General features: G+C 51.1%; 1 protein-coding gene across 1 annotated transcript in view; it reads left to right on the forward strand.

Moving 5' to 3' along the window:
* The first annotated feature begins 11,429 nt into the window (after positions 1–11,429).
* The window catches only part of Padi2 (peptidyl arginine deiminase 2), a 38,659-nt gene continuing 27,660 nt past the window's right edge, over positions 11,430–22,428 (forward strand). Inside the window, exons 1-2 of the mRNA XM_055611088.1 lie at positions 11,430–11,589; positions 21,772–21,955. Coding sequence (XP_055467063.1) covers positions 11,501–11,589; positions 21,772–21,955 — 273 coding nt within the window. The 5' untranslated portion in view covers positions 11,430–11,500. The remainder of the gene's footprint in view (positions 11,590–21,771; positions 21,956–22,428) is intronic.

The following is a 22,428-nucleotide window of genomic DNA, read 5'->3' on the forward strand; positions in this document are numbered from 1 at the left end:
GTGATTCCGGAGAAGCCTCTAGAATCCACCCGAGGACTCTCTGAAACTGGCTTTTCAAGAACAGACATGCAGACCTGGGAAAGCATCTCGGAGGCAGAGCACTTCCCTGACATGCACAAGGCCCTGGGACCACAGGGAAGGCGTGGTCCTGTGTGGTGACACAGGCAAGCAGGTCACAGTTTCAAGCCTGGGCCAACAAAAGAAAAATGACAGCTGCACTGTGGCTAAAACCACGTGCTGCTTTTCCAGGAGACTTCTGCTCAGCAGCCAGCACCCAAGCCAGGCAGCTCACCACTGCCTGTAACTCCAGCTCCAGCCATGTAACGCCCTCTCCTGGCCTCCACAGGTACCTGCATGCACGTTCACACACAATAATAAATAAAATAAAGTGTTTAAGTGACCGGTGAGGATAATGAGATGCTTAAGTAATGACTGACAGCATGTACAACTTTCACTAAATCTTGAAAATGTTGCTAGATGGGCTGGAAGTCCGACATAGCTTACTTCCAGCATGATCACGTTGACATTTGCCTTTTTTTTTTTTTCCAAAATGTTTAAGTTCTTTTTTTTTTTTTAAATGTGCACTGATGTTTTGCCTGCAAGTATGTCTGTGTAAGGGTGTCAGAAACCCTGGAACTGGAGTTACAGACAGTTGTGGGCTGCCACGTGGGTGCTGGAAATTGAACCCAGGTCCTCTGCAAGAGCTGACAGTGCTCTTAACTGCTGAGCCATCTTTCCAGCCCCATCTTGACATTTTCTCTGGTAGTCAGGAAGCAGTGTCTTGTATCTCAATATCTCAGTATTATTCACTATTAAAACAAACAAACAAACAACAACAAAACAAAGCCAAGGGAATAGGCGGGCTGTTGTGGCACAAATCTGTAATCTAAGCATTCCGCAGGTTAGGGCAGAAGAACCCAAATTTCTGGCCAGCGTGGGCTTCAAAGTGAGCTCCTGTCTTTAAAATAAATAAATAGGAGCTGGAGACATAGCTCAGTTGGTAAAGCGTTTGCCATACATATATGAGGACCTGAGTCTGGCTTGCCAGCACCCATGTAAAGAGCCCAGCGTGGTAGCAAGCATTTGTGATCCCAGTACTGGGGAAGTGGAGACAGAAGGACTCCTAAGGCTCACTGGGCCAATGAGAGACCCTGTCTTAAAAACCAAGACGGGGGCCAACAAGGTGGGTGAAAGCACGTTCCCAACCCTGACAGCCTCCAACCCTGGCAAGCTGAGTTCCATGCCCACAAAATGAAAGCCAGGCACATGACAGAATGTACACTCTCAACACAGGAGAGGTACACAGGAGGATACCTCAGGCTAGCTGGCCAGACAGTGTAAATAAATCAGTGTGCCCACACATGTCTCCAAAAAATAAGGTTGAGCGCTGGAGAGATGGCCTAGTGGTTAAGAGCACTGGAGCTCTTTAGAGGACCCAGGTTCAATTCCCAGCACCTACATGTAAGCTCACAACTGCCTGTAAGTCCAGTTCTAGAGGATCTGGAACCCTCACACAGACATACATGCAGGAAAAACATCAATGAACATAAAAATAAATAAATCTAAAAAGAAAGAAAGAAAAATGCACAACATACCCAAACTTCTGGGACACAATGAAAGCAGTGCTACGAGGAGAGTTCAGAGCACTAAGTGAGCATGAAGAAGCCGGAGAGATCTCATACTAGCAATTTAACAGCTCACCTAAGAGCTCTAGAACAAAAGAAACAAACTCACCAAGAAGAGTAGATGGCAGGAAATAATCAAACTCAGGGCTGAAATCAATAAATTAGAAACAAAGAGAACAATACAAAGAATCAAGGAAACAAAGAACTGTTTTTTTTGAGAAAATAAACAAGATAGATAAACCTTTAGCCAAACTAACTAACAGGCATAGAGACAATATCCAAATTAACAAAATCAGAAATGAAAATGGGGACATAACAACAGACACTGAGGAAATCCAAAGAATCACTAGGTCATACTTCAAAAACCTGTACTCCACAAAACTGGAAAATCTAAAAGAAATAGATAATTTTCTCCGTAGATAACACCTACTAACGTTAAATCAAGATCATATAAACAATCTGAATATACCTATAACCCCTAAGGAAATAGAAGAAGTCATTAAAAGTCTCCCAACCAAAAAAATCCCAGGGCCAGCTGGTTTTAGTAAAGAATTCTACCAGACTTTCATAGAAGAGATAATACCAATACTCCTCAAATTATTCCACAAAATACAAACAGAAGGAACACTGCTAACTTTATTTTATGAGGCCACAGTCACCCTGATACTTAAACCACACAAAGATTCAACAAAGAAAGAGGATGTCAGACCAATTTCCCCCATGGACATTGATGCAACAGTACAATAAAATACTCACAAACTGAATTCAAACCCATCAAAAAGATCATCCACCATAATCAAGTAGGCTTCATCCAAGGATCCAAGGATGCAAGGATGGTTCAGTATATGAAAATCCATCAATGTAATCTACCATATAAACAAACTGAAAGGAAAAAAACCCACAGGATCATCTCATTAGATGCTGAAAAAGCCTTTGACAAAATCCAACACCCCTTCATGTTAAAAGTCTTAAAGGGATAAGGAATACAAAGCATATCCCTAAGTATACTAAAGGCAATATTTAGCAAGCCAATAGCCAACAGCAAATTAAATGGAGAGAAACTTAGAGCAATTCCACTAAAATGAGGAACAAGATAAAGCTGTTTATTCTCTCCATATCTATTCAATATAGTATCTGAAGTTCTATCTATAGCAGTAAGACAACTAAAAGAGATCAAGGGGATACAAATTGGAAATGAAGAAGTCAAAATATCTTTATTTGCAGATGATATGATAGTATACATAAGTGACCTCAAAAATTCTACCACGGAACTCCTACAGCTGATAAACATCTTCAGCAAAGTGGCTGGATACAAAATTAACTAAAAAAATAATTTGCTAGCCCTCCTATATACAAACGATAAATGGGCTGAGAAAGAAATTAGAGAAACAGCATACTTCACAACAGCCACAAGCAATATAAAATATCTTGGTGTAACTCTAACCAAGGAAGTGAAAGACCTGTATGATAAGAACTTCAAGTCTTTTAAGAAAGAAATTGAAGAATCAGAAGATGGAAAGATCTCCCATGCTCATGGATTGGTAGGATCAACATAGTAAAAATGGCCATCTTACCAAAAGCAATCTCCAGATTCAACATAATTTCCATCAAAATTTCAACACAACTCTTTACAGACCTTGAAAGAACAATACTCAACTTCATATGGTGTTGTAGTAAATTAAAAAAAAAAAGTGTGTTGGGTTACTTAATGTTATTAATAAGCCCTAAGATTATTGTGGCAGTATTATTTAACCTGCTATCACAAATAATAAGACACAGACACCTGTTAGATTTATAATTGCCTTACTTACCTTGGGCTGGGCAGATATTTCCCTCACACTGTCTCAACAACCTCACCATCCATCTCCCAGTCTCCTCCAATGCCATCCATCTTAGTCCTTTCTATCTGGACCACCTTCCTTCCATAATCCCATGGTATTTGCTTGTGTTCTTCATCTGGGCCTTTCCATGCCGTTATTGGAGTCCTTCCTCTTGGCTCACGTGGTTTTTTCTCCACACTAACACACCGTGGCATCCTGCTTCCTCCGTCCTCCTTCCTCCTCTCTTTCCATCTGTTTCCCGTGATTCTCTTGAACTTGATGCCCTGGGAACCTTAGCCACCCCTATCCTGCCCAAGTATAGGCTGTTTAATCAACCAATCAGGTATGTTTTAGGCAGGTTTACAAAACAAGGATAGGCGTAACCAGATCTCGAGGGCTAGCATTAGGACAACCCCCAACAATATGGACAAACAAATAGCCCAGGATATCTAAAACAATCCTGTACAATAAAAGAACTTCTGGAGGTATCATCCACCCTGATTTCAAGCTGTACTGCAGAGCAATAGTAATAAAATTTGCATGATATTGGCACAAAAATAGACAGGCCAATCAATGGAATTGCATTGAAGACACAGACATAAATTCACACACCTATGGACACTTGGTTTTTATATAAAGAAGCCAGAAATATACAACGAAAAAGAGAAAGCATCTTCAACAAATGGTGCTGGTCTAACTGGATTTCTGCATGTAGAAGAATATAAGTAGATCCATATTTATCACCCTGCACAAACTCAAGTCCAAGTGGATCAAAGACTTCAACATAAAGCCAGACACACTAAACCTGATAGAAGGGAAAGTGAGGAATAACCTTGAACACGTTGGCTCAGGCGACAACTTCCTGAACGGAGCACCAAACTGTTGATCTCAGGCTCTAAGATCAACAGTTAATAAATGGGGCCTCATGAAACGTGCTTCCCACCTGTTGGCAGCTGAACATGGTCCCCCAGCTCTGGCTGGAGCCCAGGTGTCCCATAGTCTGGCTCTGGTTCCCATTCTGCTCTTTGTCCATCTCCACCCAGAGCCTGCCTGCCCTGCCTCCCAGAATCCCCATCAAGGGCTCCTCTTCTCACCTGGAACTTCCTTCTTCCCTTCACCACACAAGCCACAGGACCAGGCTGTGTCCTTCGTCCTTCTGAGGAGCGGCCACAGGCCCCCTAACACAAGGCCACCTCAAGCCTGCGTGTTAGTGCATGTCTCAAAGCCTCAGTCTTGGCATCCAACAAATGGGGAGAATGAGATCAGGTAACATAGGGCTTACTTGGCCCTAGCATCCAACAAATGGGGAGAACGAGATCAGGTAAACACACAGGGCTTACTTGGCCTTAGAGCCAGGTACAGAAGGGATCAACAAGAGGATACCTCAGGAGCCCCCAGACCTGAGCCCTGTGTGGTCACAGCAAGTTCATGGTCTCTGCATCAAGTGCAGGGCCAGTGGATGGGGGAGGGGCTGAACCCAAGCCCAGAAAGAAGGGATGATGTACAGCTGGCATGGGGGAATCCAGAGAGAGGTCTGAGGGCTTCTGCCACCAGGCAACCCCTTTGTGCCACGAGGACAGCCCAGCATTTCCCCCCAGGTACTGGTGTCACAAGGGTGGGAGTGTCAGTGATTCAGCGCACTAAGTGCTTAGGACCTCTGCTCTGAGAGAAAGTCAAGGACGCATGCACGGAGAAGTGTGGAGAGCTTACTGAGCGCCCACTATCAGCTCGGTGCTGTGCTGCCAGCCCTTGGTCTGGCCCAGGCCCAGGTCCAGCCTTGAGTCCGAAAGTGTAACGAGACAGCCAGGCAGATCTGGGTCTGAGTTCAAGCTCTGCCACTTGCTGACTGTGTGACCCTGTGCAAAACACACCTCTTCTCTGAGCCGGTTTCCTCCTCTGGAACTAAGTGTAAGAGAGGGAAATGGCCAGGCATGGTGGTGCACACCTTTAAAGGCAGGAGGGAAAAAAAAATCTGGGCAGTGGCGGTGCATTCCTTTAACCCCAGCACTGGTGTGCAGAGCTCTCCGAGTTCAAGGCCAGCCTGGCCTGAGCTGCACAGAGAAGCCCTGTTTTGAAAAACAAAAAACACATCAGGAGGCCCTCTGTGAGTTCCAGGCCAGCCTAGTCTACAAGTTCCAGGCTAGCCAGAGCTAAACAGCAAGACCCTATCTCAAAGAATTTCTGTTTTAAGAGAAGAAAAGCATGGAATCTGTACACGGCACAAGAGTCTTCCTAAGGCAAAGAAAGCCCAAAGAAACAGTTATGCTTGGATGTTTTCATGACAAGTTCTGAGGAGAAGGGATAACAAGACGAAGTTAGAGAGCTGGGGGTGCTGGAGCTGTTAGGGCAGAGCCTGCTAAACCCCACCCCCACCCCCTACAGCCTGGCTGAGCCAGGAAACAGGGACCTTCCCTCCCCTGGGCTTCCATTCTCTGGGGCCTGACCTCTGACACGAGGTTCAAGGATGGGGAATAGCTGGAGTAGTCCCGCCCATCACTGACCCAGTCTCTCCCAAAGGTGGTCTAACAAGCTGCCAGAACCTCATCGTTCTGCCCGAACCAAGAGATTCCCAAATCTCTTTCCTGGGAAATAAGTCCCTCCCCCAGGCTGGCCCCAGGTTTCCGCCTTTTCTTCTCCCAGCCCACGACACTGGGGACTTTCCAGTTCCTTGGAAAGGAAGGAGGGTGCGGGGCACCGCTTTGGGACCCTCTTTCCTGCTACCGTTCTCCTGGCCACCACCATGAATTTGACTCCTCTGGGTGCCTCACCTACCTGAGCGCAGACAGTGTTCGTAAAAGATGTTTAACCTGGGCTCACAGCTTAAAGCAGTGGTTCTCAGCCTTCCTAATGCTGCAGCCCTTTAATACAGTTCCTCGTGTTGCGGTGACCCCAACTATAAATGATTTCGTTGCTACTCCATAACTGTACTTTTGCTACTGTTATGAATTGTAAATATCTCATGTGGGACCCCCCCCCCAAGGAGGTCTCAATCCACAGGTTCAGAACCACTGGCTTAAAGTGTTTTTTGGTGGGAATGTGGCTTGGATAAACTATTCCTTTTGAAAGCCAAAGGGAACTGCCCGTCTGTTCTCAGCAAGAAAGCCTCAAGGGAACCAAAGCTGCACCCCGATGTCCACAAAACAACAACTGTGGGAGTTAAAGTGGAGTCATCCACTCGCTGTTTCCTGCTGACTCAGGGAGGGCCGTGCCAAATGACCTGAGGGACCAGGGCCTCTGGGGGCTGCGCTCAGTGCTGTACATGCAACAGCTCCCTTCATTCTCTTAACATTATGTATAGAACTTTCAACACTCACCTTTATAAATGGGGAAACTGAGGCACAGGAGGGCACGGGTGGCCCAGGACTTCAAATCCAGGCTCTTTTGACTTTGAAATTCTAAGCTGAGTCTGGGTCTTGAGCTCTGCTCCCCTGTCTTCCTGAAATTATTATCCTGCTCCAAGGAAGCCCTTCCTCTGCTCTTAGGATGGTTTCTTGGGTTCCTGGCGCCTCCTGCTGGCCTCGGGGGTCCATGGCACTCAGTCGAAGCTTCTACCTGGCCGAGGGCTCTAAAGTCTCCAGGGACACTTCCAGAAAGTTCTTCATCTCCACACTGTCTCCGTAAGCTCATCCAGCTGTTCTACATGGCGGCTGTCACCTGAAGGTCTCAGGTCTGTCCCTAATTAATTAGACTTTAGAAAATGAATCAATATCCCAGACTCACAGGAAAAAAAAACACTAAAGTAATAGAATGGGCCTACAGGTCCTGACTCTACTGGCCAGAGTGCTGCGTGACAGAAGTCAGCCAGGTCACTGGGTCCCTCATTTGGTTCTCAGTTGATCCTCCGACCAGAGAGCAGGTATCACCTGAGGGACCTGGCATTGACCTGTCCCTGAATCCCAACCCAAGCCTCACGGAGCAAGAGGACCTTCGAGTTAAAGGAAGGGTCAAGCAAGGTTGGACAGCAGCAGAAGGCTTCGTCACTAAGAACACTGGCTCCGCTGCTCTAAAATGGGGAGCTCGCGCCACCTTGTGGCCATCATCTCTTCCAGCCTTGGCAGGACCTCATTTCCCTAAGTACCTTCTTGGCCATGGATGCCTGGTGAACTGCAGAATTCGGTTCACTCTGTGTTGTGTCCTTGTTGTCCTCATTCTCCCTGCCACCGCCTGCCCCTCTGTTACCAGCCGGCCAGTTACCCATCCCTAGGAAGGAGGAGAAGAGGCAAGGCAAGGCCTGCAGGTCCCTGGCACAGCCATAGTGGGGACAATGCGTGTCTCCATCTCCAGTCTGCTCTGGTCTCCCGCCAAGATTCCTGCCCACACAGGGACTCTCCTCCAGTGAGGTCATGCCATCATCATATTCCAGAGCTTTCCATGGCTTCCCATGACCTTAAGAGAGAGCCCAAGTCCTCTCACACGACTCACAAGACAGAGCCAGGCTGTCCCTCCCACAGTGGATATTTTCAACTGTCTAGCAGTCAGAAGTCCCCTTTGGAAAAATCTTCAGATAAGTGTCCATCTGCAGAGAAAATAATTATGATCTGGTGGGACGTTTGTCTCTGTGGCAGGCACAACAGACTGGGTAATTTGACACCCATCATTTTTATCATCAGCAATCATGCAGCCTGGGTACTACATGGAAAAAAAAAAAAAACCAGAAAGAAAATCTCTAAGCCAGCCTGAGCAGGTTGTCATGACCCAAGCAGTGTATTACCAGCTTTTAATAGTCAGAGTGCAAATTGACATTAGGCCCAAGAAAAGTATTCAGGCCAAAGCTGCTGAATATATTATTCTAATTCTGCTACAATACAATGTTTATATGTTATATATCTGTATAATTTATCTATTTATCTAATCTTGGTATTTTTTTATTCCTTGGTTATATGACACCATAGAGGCCTCATATGCGTTCACTTTTCTAAGAAAGGGAGGTCTTAATATTTTACTCTTTTATCATTTATACACACCACTCTTTGTCCATCAGTAGTAGGAAAAGGCTTTTAATTTGACCTGATGCTAACTTCTCTAGCCTACCAGATATTGTTCACCTCCTTAAGTTCACTTTGTTCTGATTATCTTGTTCCTAAGTAAGTGCAGGGGCAGATGTGCCAAGAGAATCTTTGAGTCTGAGGTCTCCAGCCTAATCGTTTGAGTCAGAACCTCCAGGGTGTAAGGAAGGCCTTCAAGTAGGACCAGGTAAGAACATCCCTAAAAGCAGGAGGGGAAGTATGGTCAGGACATTCCTGGGGAAGCTTAGAAGCAATACTCCTGGGAGAAGGGGTAAATTATTCATAAGAAAATTCCCATCAATCCAATATCCCCAAGTTGTACAAATAATAAAAGACCCCCAAGCATGTGACATGTAGAGATCAAGGCCAAAAGAGTGGGAGACTGTACCACAGAGATTGCATCACTAGGCTCAGCTTTGTGCTTTATGATTTTTCACTGTTCCCATTAGACTTGGCTGTGCCAAATGTTCACATTATGCCTTTACTGTTAGGTCATGGATGGTCATGGTTTTTCAAATTTTCCCTAGTAACCAGGCATAAAAACAAACAAACAAAAAATCCAGTCTTGCCTGTATGATATCCTTGGTGAGCTGCTCATATCAAAGCAGGATCATCGATGTCTTAAGTCACCTTAGCAGGCTTTCCAAAAACCAGGAAGAGAGCAACCCCAAAACAGAGCACCTGGCAGTGGTAGGCCCCTCCAGGCCCAGGCTTTCTGGTTTCATATTTGGCAGGGGTTGTATTGAAGGAGGGGGTCCGGGACTGTCACTTCTGGGAAATGATCAGATCTGGGCCTGCTCTTTGCTGGCACACTCCAAAAGGCACTGAGAGATGCCATGTGGATTTTCTAGGATCTGTGGGAGCAGCAGAAGCAGCCATAATGTGCAAGACCTCCGGCCCTCAATCCACCAACAGCTGTGACCACTTCAGCTATTTTAAATCCTTGGGCTCTGAAAGCTCCTAGCCCATCAAGCCAGGCACTGGGCCCAATGGGGTGAGCCAGAACCAGGTCAGAGGCCTGAGTGTGGGTGGCCAGACAGGGGTGGATTGCATAAGGGGGGGGGGCTTTGTATCATGAGCCTTGGACCAGACTCTGCCAGCATTTTCTGAATATTGTCTCATTTAATATAATTTCATATCTTCCATCATGCTGAGGGATTGCCTATGAGCTTTCCAGAAGTAGGACCAGCCACCCTCACCCACTAAGCCCCTGCCTGCAACCCTGTGTCCTCTCCCAGGGTTCTACTCTGCCACTGTCAGGACCTGTGCACCCCCAGGTTAATTCTTCACCCTCTCTGTGCTCTCTTTCTTCATCTCCAAAGCGGCAGGGTTCTTGGAAGATAAAATAACGTAATTCTAATTCATTGGAAAGTGCCACTTGGGCGCAGTGTAAAGGTGCAGAAACCGTATAAGCAACGGGTCCACGCTGTCATTTCTGCTCAGCCTTTGTCTGATATTGTCACAACCCTGGCTCTACCGTGACTCCCTTGAGGCTTGGTTGAGAGGAGATATGTCCTTGTCCCCACACTGGACCCCACTTACTTGGTGGGAGGGATGACAGAAAGCGCTCATACTCTGCCCCTCCTGGAGGTGGAAACTTGCTTACTTGCAGAGGGATGCTCAGACCCTCTGAAGGGGAGGGGTTCCCAGTCTGGTGCCCCCTGGATTTTTTGCCCCTCGTGCTGCATCCTGATTGGAGAAAGCTCTGCCAGGGACCAGCAGCTTCTCACAGGATCTGAATGTGAAGCCTTTTGGGGGGGACAGTGACCCCTCTGGCTGGAACTCTGGTCCTCTCCCTTCTCCACCCACATTCCTCCCAGATCCCTGATGCCCAGGGACAGCTGGGGTCCTTACCATCTCCTAATTTGGGCATCTGGAGGAGAAGGATGGAGTCAAGGACTGGTCGGGTGTGCCTGGGCACTAGGTACCCATGAGAACACCCCTCCCCCCGTTTATCTCAGCGCACTCCTTGCTGGATCTTCTGTCAGCCCCCCTCCACCCACCCTTCAGTTTCCATTCCCATGACAAGAAGCCACTTCCTCAAACGCTGCTGTTTACTGCATAGCCCCAGACTTGTGCTCAGAGAGAAAGGGCACAGATAGTGTTCAGGATGGTTCAGACCCCCCACTAGAAGTCCATGGTGCACGTAGGCCTTCCAGGACCATACACTGACCTCTACCTTGGCATGCCTTTTGGTGTCCCAGGCTGGGGCCCTAATCCTCTGCCCTGTCCCTGTCCTTCAACCGGGCACACACACCGTCGCCGCCACCGGGAGCCACCCAAATCTCCGTCCATAAACACCGGTCAGATCAGTCCTCTCTCCGCCAGCCCTCTCACGCTCCATCCGGGGTCTTCACTGATGGCTCAGCCTGCTCACCGTGGTCTGGGGCAGCCAGAGTGCACTCCCAGATCACCCCTGAGATAGAGCCGGTCTAGGCTCATGCTGCCCCTCTCATGCCTGAGCTTAGCAATGTGGTCCCTGCCAGGAGCAGGTTCCTCCAACTCCACCTCACTCCTTGTTTCCCACGGCACTGTGTATCTGAGGCGGGGGCGCCCAGCTTCCCAATGGTGTTCGGGGGGCTCCTGTCTCATCCCCTTGTGTTGGCAATATCTCCAAAAGCCTCAGAAGTTTTTGCTGGCCCCAAACTAGCTCTGCTTGCGCCCTTTGTTCTCCTCTCACCCACCCCTGTCCTGTCCCTTCGGCTGCTCCTGCTCTCGTTTTCTTGCCCCTCCGAGTTAGAGGTTGAATGGGTCCAAAAAGGGGAATTTATTGAATAAAAGACTGGACAAGCCAAACGTGGAAAACAGAAATTGGCAACTTGCGGGTAGTGGGCGCTGAGAGGGCGGGGCCAGGCTTGACGGACGGGCTGCAGGCCCACTCCGAGAAGAGTCCGGCGGACAGCCACGCCCATGCCACGCCCTCCGGCTGCAGCTTAAGGCCGCCGGCAGCGCAGCGGCGGGCGCAGGCGCAGCGGCGGGCTCACCTGTAGCAGGTGCTCGTTCCTGGGAGCAGCGCAGACGTGGGTCAGCCGGCTGTACCGGGGAAAAGATGCGGGAGCGGACGGTGCGGCTGCTGTACGGGAGCCGCGTGGAGGCGGTGTACGTGCTGGGCACGCAGCTCTGGACCGATGTCTACAGGTGAGCCCAGACAGCGACTCACCTACCCTTCACAAAGCCTGAGAACTGGACCAGGACAGCCTGGCTCCAGTGCCCCAGCTGCCCCTCAATTCTAGATGCTCCGAAATCCAGAGAACTCCCAGAAAACGGACGACACCCAGGCAAGTGTCCATTTCCACGCAATCCTGAGGCCCTCTAAGACACGCAGACACAGCCCTAGTCGCAGCCCCCGCCTCACCCCGCTCTAAGACTGTTCCCCTTTATCCTAGCTTTCCTATGCCTGGTCGCTCCAGCCCCTCTCCCTGGGTGACCTCGGCACGGCACACATGAGCTTTCTGTAACACGCCCCTTTCATTTCCCCCAGCCCCTCCTGATTCACCTTCCACCCCAGCCCATGGCACTGTCCTCCACCAGTGGACTTCCTAGCCCAGCAAGCAGAAACACCCTGGGAGGTCTGGGGACTGGCTTGCTCAGAGAGGCACTGCCCAGGTGGAATGTGGCCTGGGACTTATCCGATTTCACCATCCTAGGGGCTGCCGGTGGTTGCCTGTCCCCAGGCACTGGCTGTGAGCTGTGTCCCTAAATGCCTTTCCTGACTTCACCCTGAGATCAGAGAGGGGTCATTTTCTACCCACTGAGGCCCTGGGAGCCAGGACCTGTCCACCGCCATCTTCTCTGTCCACACACTTAATGGGGGTTTGGGGTACTTGAGACAGCGGGGTCAAGGAATGGGGCTGGCAGTATCCTGCACCCCAAGGAAATGGGTAGAGTGTGGTGTGGGACCTGGGAAAGGTGTTGGGGAAAAGGAATGGTGTGAGCAGCCTGAGTGACCACACTGAGGTCTGATACACAGTTCTCTGCTCCAAGTATTCTAAATGGTCTCCGTTGCCGGGGGTGGGAGAACTTTGTGCTGGAAGGAGGGGCATGTGGTATTCTGAGATGAGACCCTGAGCTGGTGATCTGGGCGGACGTGTCTTCTTTGTACCTTGTTCCCAAATCATCCTGACACAAAGGCACCCGACTCTCCCGAGCCTTCCCAAGCCCACCTGGGTGTCTCCCTCATGCTCTCCCCACCCACTCTCCTGTTCCTTCCCAGCTGCCCAGCCACTTCTCCAGGAGGCCCTAGCCCTGCTAGTCTCAGCAAGCCTGCGACCGGGCCCCTCTCTGCTCCTTTACCTCTCGACCTCAGCCCCACTTGCACTTCTGAGCGAGGACCTTGGCGGTCCTGCAGATAGACCCCAAAGGAGGACTGGATTAGAACACGGGGGTGGAGTATCTAGGCGCCAGTGGCCTGGAAGAGTATCCATCTCTCCCCCCTCCTGGCTCTGAACTGGGCACTGCCAAGGGGTAAGCTAGGATCCAGAGAGCTCAGGTCCCTAAGCCACAGCTGTCACCATGCCCGTCTGCTTGCCGGGGTACTCTGAGTACTGTCTGAAGGGCTAGCATGTTGCCTCTGCTGGGGGCTAAGGAGCAAAGGGGGTCCATGGTCAGGTCTTTGTCCTTGCCCCACCCTGGCAGAGAGAGGCCTGGCCTGGTGGGGGACAAGAGGGCAGGCCTCAGCCAGGACTCATAGTTCACAGTTGAGAGTTCCCCACACCAAGCCAGCACAGCCTACACCATAACCTGCCCAAAAGAAGCTGAAGGAAGGCCATAGTCGTCGCTGTTAATGTGGTGGTCTATATTTTAAAACAAGTTAACCAGGATTGGTGGTACACACTTGAGTCCCCACACCCAGGAAGCTGAAGCCAGAGAACCAAGAGTTCAAGACTCATTTAGACTACATAGTGAGTTCCAGATCACCTTGGGCTACATAGCATGACCCTGTCTCAATCTTCCCCTCAACACATGCATGTGTACCTCGAAAGAAGAAAAATGTCCTTTGAGCACTTGGGAGGCAGACAGGAGGATCTCTGTGTGTTCAAGGCCAGCCTGGCCTACACAGCGAGTTTTAGGACAGCCCAGACTACACAGAGAGGCCCTGTCTCCAAACTCACCCCACCCCGAAAAAACTAACAAAAGTAGTTTTTTGAAAATTGGGACTGGAAGCTGGTTGCGGCGGTGCATGCCTTTAGTCCCAGTGCATGGGAGGTAGGGGCACACATGGATCTCTGTGAGTTCGAGGCCAACCTAGTCTATATGGCAACTTCCAGGCCAGTCAGAGCTACCTAGCAAGACCCTGTCTCAGAACAACAAAGAGAAAGGTTGGGGCGTAAAAAAATGGCTCTGAGGGTAAAAACATCGCTTTGTAAGCCCAAGGATCTCAGTTTGAACCCTTGGGTCCCCTGAAAAAAGCCAGCAGCGGCTGGCTGTGTACTCCTGTGCTCTGTGGAGGGCCACAGGGGGCCTTGCCAGTTCCCAGCCTAGTTCCAGGTTCAGTGAGAGACTCAGGCGAAGAGTATCAGCACAGGACGCCCAGCATCCTCCTCTGGCATTCATGTACACTCGCCACACACATGCCCCCTCACACTTTTGTGTGTGTATAACACATACGTAAAATGTTAGAGAGATGTAACGAATGTTCGTGCTAGATCTTGTTAAGGCCAGCCTGTCTAAAATGCCGTCGCTGGAATACGTAATGGAAAGATGGTTCGTGGAAGCTGACATTCTTTCCCCTGTGGGACTCTGTTACCCTCAAAGTTCGTCTGGAGTGGGCTGCTGTCGCTCTGCATGGGCCCCCGCCGACATCTATGCTGGTGGCCACTGTCCTGGACAGCCCGTGCCTGTCACAGGGACCCACAACCTCTCTGGGTAACTCCCTGCTGAGGTGACAGTTCTGAATGCTGTAGCATGATGAGTGTTCCTGCCTCAGCTTACCCAGTGTCAGTAGCGGTCACTCTCCTACACGATATGACAGCCAAAAAAGCGCCTCCTCCAGACAGAATCAGCTGCTCCAGAGAAGGAAAGCCATAGTCAGCTGAGCTCATGTGTCAGGCAGAAAGGACCCTCCTCCATCAGGGCATGTCCAGTTTCTGCAGGGACAAGTCTCCTCTCGGGTGGACAGGAACAGGACAGGTCAGTGACAGCTTGAAACTAGGAAGTGACGCACTGCCCTGCTTTGTTCTGAGCAAGACCAGAAGATGCTCCTTGACCATCCTGGTTTGCAGAATGAAGAAAAGGAGGCTCAGAAAGAGGAAGCCGTTTTCCTGGTGACAACCAGGACCTAGATGTAAGCCATGCAGCCCAGAGCTCATGCTTCCTCCTCCACTCCACCCTATGCAACCCCTGGCCACCCTCCCCCGATGGAAGTCCGCTGCCCCTGAAACATTACTGCCCTCACCCAGCCCTCTACTTCTCACCAAGCCCTCGCTGGCTGAGACACAGGTCCTGGCTCAGGCCCCCACAGGATGCTGCCACCACCCCAGGTCTCTGAGTGGGAAGCTCTTATTCTGTTATCAAGTCACAAGAGTGAAAGGGGCAAGCCCCCCTTCCCCTGGTAAGGGCGCAGGGTTCCTGGTAGGAACCGCCCTGCCGGCCCAATACCAGTCCCTACCACTTTCTCACATGGGGTGGGGGTCTCTGAGTGGAGGCTGCTTTGAGGAACTCAGAAGCTGTTGGCACAATAGAAAGCGACATTCTTGTTGTTGTATTATTTTGTTTTGGCTTTTAAAGATCTTAGTATTGGGCTGGAGAGATGGCTCAGTGGGTGGGACCTGAGTCCCAATGCCGGCACCCACAGAAAACCACCGTAACCCCAGTGCTGAGGAAGCACAGGCAGATGGCTCCCTGAAGCTCACTGGCTAGCAGCCTAGCTCCAAGGTCAGTGAGAGACCCTGACTCAAAGAAATGAGGCTCATGCCTTTGATCCCAGCAGAAGGGAGGCAGAGGCAGATGGATCTCTGTGAGTTCCAAGACAGCCAGGGCTGCATAATGAGACTCAGTCTCAAAAAAAAAAAATTGAGAGAGAGAATAACGCAAAGAGTGATAGAGCAATAAGTACACCCAATGTCCTCCTTTGGCCTCTGTGAGTATGCACATATAAGCACATGCACCCACATACATGCACACACACACACACGAGAGAGAGAGAGAGCGCTATTATTTACTTAATATTGCTCCCCCTAACTAACATTTATTGAACAGCCAGCGGCATTCCTAACATGTACATGCTCATTTCATATGCATTTGATAATTTGCATACAGTCAGCCCCCTTACCCGTTAGCATCCTGTTAGCGCCCGTTTCTCCCTTGAGGAACCTAAAGTCAGACTGCATTGGCTAAGGAGTGGTGGGGGAGCAGAGCCCAGGCTGCCGACCGCTCTCCCAACCCATCTTCCTGAGACTCGTGTTTTGGGCATGGCTCCTGGCTGCCCATTTCCTTAGAGGATCACTGTGGGTTATGGGGTGAGTGAGGGAGTACAGCCACTGATGATTGCAGACTGCCTCGCACGGGGAGCTTCCCACCGCCATCCTCAATTGACAGGCCCTGTTGGCTGGGTCCACGGAAGGTCAAGGGTATGTGGCAAAGCTTGGCAGAGCAGCGGCGCTAGCTGCCGAGTGAGTGACGACAGAAGACATTGGGCCAGGTCTCGTGGCCCCATAAATTAGAACAACACCTACAGCCCTGGGCCCAGGACAAGAGGCACTGCCAGGAGGTGCTTGGGACTCAGGTTTCAGGCTGGTGCCAGTGATGGGAGGGCTGAGGGAGAGCCTGGCACCCCGTGTGCCAGGCCCACAGTCCCTTTATGTAGTGGGGGTCAGTGAGGCTCTTCCTCGCTGACAACAGGTTGGGAAGGATAACATAGTCTCAGGGACTCATAACTCCAAACACCAATGTTTAGGAGTGACCCTCTTCTCTCCTGTTCACCCACAGCCATGCTGGACCCTGAGCCCAGAGGCTTGACAGGCCCATGTCAGCTCACCTCAGTCACCCAAGAGTCTAGGACACCCTTGGCTGTCCCTCTGACTCTTGAGGTCCCTAGGAGCCTCTCATTGATCTTTTCTGAGTCCTTACCTAGAGGACCACGGTGAGAACTCTGACCTGTGGACTCTCCCAGGCCTAGGGCTCAATAGCTCACTCATGCCCTGCCATGAGGGTCCTGAGACCTCTTTGAAGCAAGGAGGCATTCTGTATAGATCTCAGTGTGCCCGTCTGTGAAATGGGATGGGTCAGGCAGGCCTTGTGGGGTTGTGTAAAGTATGGCTTGAGAGCCTGTGGCCCGCAATGGTAAATTCTCTGTAAGCTGTGGTTGTGAATCGGATTGGGTTTATTATAGTGTCACCCATCATGATGAGCCACAGTGACTGCCCTCAAGGTGTTCATGAGACTCATGGGAGAGACATATTGAACACTGAATAGTATTGGGGGCCCTGGCTAAGGCGGGGAGAAAGTTGATGGATCAGGGAAGACTTCCTGGAAGAGATGGCAACTGAGCTAGGTCTTAAAAGACAGGTGAGGGCTCAGCACACACAGAGGATAAGTCCCATGGGAACAAACCCACCTGGCAGGAAAGTGAGGCCCGTGGAGACAGTAAAGAAGTCATTTCAATGGCCTGGAGTATAAGGCTGAGGACCAGAGAGCAGGAACAGGGGCTTTGAAGGCCTCACTCAGGGGCTGGATGTTGTTCTGTGGATAGGAGGGGTCCTGGAAGGGTTCTGAGGAAGGGAGTCCCCAAAGGCTAGATTGTCTCTTCCCTGTAGAGAGGCCTCGGGCCCTGCACCCTGTGACAGAGGCTGCTAGGGCCACCAGGTAGAGGAGGAGGCCAGCTATACACACATGCCAAGGCCTGCCTCCACCACGCCTGCCTAGGCCAGTGGCCAGCCCTCGGGACACTGGCCAGCACCACAGTGAGCATTAGGTGTGAGGCCTGAGCTGAGGTCTCCCTCCCTCCGCTCCTCTCTGTCCCTGAGGTGCTCACCAGGCTGGCACCCACAACTCCCCCTTCCAACTCCTCCAAAGTCCTGAGGGGAGGATGTCACACCCCGGCTGCCAGGAGCTGGGTCACTCCAAGGATGAACCCCGGCTGGTGTTAATGAGGCCCAAGCCAGATGGGCAAGCCAAGAGCCAGGGACCAGCAAAGAAAAGGCACGCCACACCATCAAGTGTGGAGCTGTGGGCCTCCTCAGCCCTGCCAGGCTATGGCGGAGACCTTCCGCCACCGTCTGAGACAAGATCAGTCAGGCCTGGTGGTTCCCCGAGGCCACACCGCCTTTGGAAGGCTGGCCACAGGTGTGCCTAGCCATTTCTCTCCATTCCCATGGTCACCAACCAGCCCCAAGCCACCATCACCACTCCGTCACAGGCTACCCTCACGGACTCACCCACATTTCCATTGTTTTCTTCTGAAATCCCTCCTTGCTTGCAAGCTCTTGGTGATTTCCCTCCTTCAGGAAAAACACCAGTTCCACCGTGTCTGGGACCTCTCCCCAGAATCATGACCAGCCCTCCTCCCTGAATGCACACTTGCTGGCACACACACACTTACATCAGGCCACGCTCACCTTCTTCTCACTTCTCAGCATCAGGCCTCCTGGTCCCACAGTGTCAGGGCAAGGCGGAGTTCGGAGGAAATCTTCTTGGGACAGAAGTGTGCGGCTCTGTCTCTGTAGCTGACACGGAGTTCCAGGCCCACGGACTTAACTGTTTCTTCCAAGAGTGAAGTTTAGACTCTTAGCTTAAGACGTTATTTTCTCGGAGACTCCGTCCGAGAGCCCCCACCATCATGCCCCCCGTATTTTCAGAATCCGAGACCTTCACATGTTAGGCAAGCACACTCCTGCCAAGCCTCGTGCCCAGTCTGGCAACCCCGTGTCTCTCTATTGCAGTCACCACTGTTAACTGCGTCATATACAGAGTTGTTCTCTTTCACTAGAACACAAGCTTCGTGGGCCAAGAGGATGTGGTATCATTTTAGGCAGTCTTTCCTTAGCACCCAGAACTCTGCCTGGTACGTGATAAGCGCTCATGAAATGTGGGTCGAGTGAATACCGTGGGACCGTGTGAGCAGGCCTTCCCGCTCCAGCCCCATCTCCAGCAAATGTTTTTATGTACAGTGTGCCTGGATTAGGCCAGGCTGAAACAAAATGAGGAAGAAGATGTTTGTGTGCAAGCATGAGGACCTGAGTTCAAGTCCCCAGCACCAGCATAAAGGCCAGGGCAGCAGCATAGGTCTGTAACCCCCAGCACTGGGGAAGGAAGACAAGTGGGTCCCAGGGGCTCCCAGTCTAGCCCAAACCATCAGCTCTAGGTTCAGTGAGAGACCCTGTCTCAAAGCTAAGGTGGAAAGCGATATAGAAAGACATCCAGCATAAACCTTTGGTCTGCACATGTACGAACACGTGTGTGCGCACACACACAATTAATACATGTAAAAACATGTTCTGATACCAGCTGGAAAGCCAATCAGAAACTATCCGTTTACTGTCACTCCTGGGTGCTGGGACACTGCAGACAGGGGTCTTAGGACCAGCCTCCTGTCTCATGCATGCTCTCCTTAGACTCTTTCCAGGAAGCCAGGAGGTCAAAGCCACCCTGCTTCATTCCTTTCCCTCCCTCGATACTGTCCCCCAGCCTCTGGACCCCAAGCCATCCATAGACCCAGGCTCTCCAGTTTCTGCAGAGAATTCTAACAGGATCTTCCCCAGGGAGGAGGCAGCTAACAGGATCCACACGGAACAATGGCGCCTTTGTGGCCTCTGCTAGGGCTCCAAGAATAGCTGTTTGCTCAGCCTCAAGCAGGGCTATGGGAGGCCTGAGGCCTCAGAGCTCTGAAGTGGCCCGGGTGTTAACCCACTAGGTGCTCCTTCAGTTCCTTACTGGCTTAGAGGGATGGGGGTGGAAAGCGGTACGGTGACGAATGGGGTCCTCAGGGAGCGTGCTTCCGTTGTGGTTTGGAGAGCACTGTCATCTCAGAAGAACCATGTGCAGAAGCTTGAGGTAAAAGTCGGATGAAGTGGTCCTGGTTCAAGGAGGGCGGGCCTCTAGCGCCCTCCATTTGATTCCAGCCAAAAGACCAAGAATGGATTGCTTGCCAGGCACTGGTGGCACACACCTTTGATCCCAGTGCTCAGGAGGCAGAGCCAGGCCAGCCTGGTCTACAGATGGAGTTCCAGGACAGCAAGGGCTACGAAAAACCCTGTCTCAAAAAAAAAAAAAAAACGAAACAGAAAGAATAGATTGCTTGGCAGCCTCTACAGAGTCCCAGCCACCACCATGGCCCACCTCAGGGCTGGAACTACGAGACTACACTGTGGAAGGTGACACCAGTGTTCCTCAAGCTGTGGCCCAGTGGGCTCTCAATGTTCATTCCTAGGACCCAGCAGCCTCTGTTTGGACAAAGCATCTAAGCTGCCATGGCTGCCGCTCCCACAGCGGCTACATTTGAGGGTCACAAGCTTAAGTGCTTGCTCAGCCCGGGCCCCTACTGCATCGCCAGCCACCCTGGTCTCACCTGGCCCTGACAGCTGGCAGCCTCTCAGGGCATAGGACCCCTGAGTCTGTAGGCATAGAGGGGTGGCAGAAGCCCTGAAGATTTAAGTACAGGCATGGCAGCACAAGCTTGTGATCCCAGCATTCCCAGCAGAGGCGTGAGGGTTGGGGCAGGTTCAAGACCAGCCTGGTCTAGATAATGAATTCCAGGTCAGGCAAAGCTACGTATGATGGAGACCCTGTGCCCAAAAGTAAAATATTGATAATAATAATTAATGAGGAGGAGGAGGAAGAAAAAAAGGAGAAAAGAAAGAAAAAAAGAAAAGGAAAGGAAAATGCCCTGAACATTTAAACAGTGCCCAAATGTATTCTGAGCTCTCTGGGCCTTGGGCACTGCCCCCAGAGCAGCAGCTATACCTTTGAGACATACTCAGGCCTGCATTGTTGTCATCTCAAACCCCACGAGAATCCTCCCAGAGCCCCCTGACCCATTGTGGTCCTTAGGGACCTTCAAATCAACACTGTTAGCTCTGGCACCTCCATGCCCTGGCTGCCCTGGCACCCACTGCCATGCACTCATTCTTTCATTCTCCTTCTCATTTCTTTTTCTTTCTATTTATTTTATTATTTTTTTGTTTTTGTTTTCTGAGACAGGGTTTCTCAGTGAAGCCTTGGCTGTCCAGGACTCACTTTGTAGACCAGGCTGGCCTTGAACTCACAGAGCTCCACCTGCCTCTGCCACCCAAGTGCTGGGATTAAAGGTGTGCACCACCACTGCCTGGCTCTCTCTCACTTCTTAAAAGGCCACCATTCATATTTGATTAGAACCCCTGGCACTCCCATCATCATCCCTTCACCATCTCCTAAAGGTCTCTACCCTGTTGGAGTTAGAATGCCAGCATATAAACAGCCAGTGCCCTTCAGTGTGGAGGAATTCCAGGCCCGGGGATCTTTGATACAGAGCCCTCCCTCTCCCCTACAGGGCCTGGTTCCAGGCTCCATCCTGACAAGTCCCCAGTGACACGAGGCAGGAGGTGGGTTTCCCAGCTCTACCTTTGGAGCAAAACCATCCCTCTGTGTAGGCTTGTCACTCATCCTGTAGAGCCTGATGCTCCCAAAGCCACTCACCCATCTGCAGAGGCATCAAGAACCCAGTGCGAATTCAAGGCCTAAAATGGGGGTGTGGCTCAGTTGGTAAAGTGCTTACCTAGCATGGCCGAGGCTCTGGGTTCAGTCCCCAGCTTGGCATAAGCCAGGCACCATGACACAGGCCTGTAATCTAGCCTGTGGCAGTGGATGCAGGAGAATCAGAAGCTTAAAGTCAGCCTCACCCACATAGTGGATATGAGACAGGCCTGAGCTACAAGAGACCATGTCTCAATAATCAATCCATCACTCACTCACTCAATCAATCAGAGCATAAGTCAAGAGTGGGGCTACATGCCTAAAAACCCCATCACTGGAGAGGCTGAGGTAGAAAGATGATGATTTTGCGGTCACCCTGACCGGCATGAAAATATCCTGTCTAACAAGAACAAAATTTTCCGGTCCTAAAACTGAAGGCGTGGTTGAGTGGCACAGTGCTCGCCTAGCCTGCACGGGTTCAATCTCTAACAAAGCAGAGACAGACTGACTGGCAGAGAGACAGAGATTTCGGTTCCCTGGTCTCCAGCTCAGCAGGTACAAGCCTGGCCCAGGCCTCTGTGCCCTTCACAAGCTCCTGCTGCCAGTCGGTCACGGTAGCACGGCTGGGTACTCTAGACCTCACAGCCTGGGGGCCCACCCCTCTGAGCTCCTCTGCCCAGGCTCCCTCTGACCCTCTGTCCTTTCTTCCTGCAGTGCAGCCCCTGCTGGGGCCAAAGCCTTCAGCCTGAAGCACTCAGAGGGTGTGAAGGTGGAGGTGGTGCACGACGGCGAGGCAGAGGAGGTGGTCACCAATGGCAAGCAGCGCTGGGCCCTGTCACCCAGCACCACACTGCGGCTCAGCATGGCCCAGGCCAGCACGGAGGCCAGCAGTGACAAGGTACCATGACCAGAAAGACGGTGTCCAGGACTGAGGGAGCCCAAGGCCATTGGAATCTCGGGGGCCACAATAGCCCGAGCCATAGAAACGGGGCCAGCGATAGAGTCCTTTCCGGTCCCTAGCAGCTCCATCAGCAGAGCGGGGAGGGGTGGGGTGATCAGGCATGGAGCTGCAAACATGTAACCCCGGCACTTAAGAGGTGGAGGCAGGAGGATCAAGGTTTCAAGGCCTGCTTTGAGCAGTATGGGGCATACAAGACCCTGTCTCAAGAAATGAGAGCTAGGAGTCAGAGGGATGGCTCAGTGGTTAAGAACACTGGCTGCTCTTCCAGAGGACCCTGGTTCAATTCCCAGCATCCACATGGTGGCTCATAAACCCTCTGTAACTCCAGTATTGACATCCATCCCCTGGATGTCATCTGTCATTCTGGCTTCTGTGGGCACATGGTGCACAGACGTACATGCAGGCAAAGC

Source organism: Psammomys obesus, unplaced genomic scaffold (genome assembly GCF_907164565.1).
Source record: "Psammomys obesus unplaced genomic scaffold, mPsaObe1.curated_primary_1811, whole genome shotgun sequence".
Classification (NCBI taxonomy): domain Eukaryota; kingdom Metazoa; phylum Chordata; class Mammalia; order Rodentia; family Muridae; genus Psammomys; species Psammomys obesus.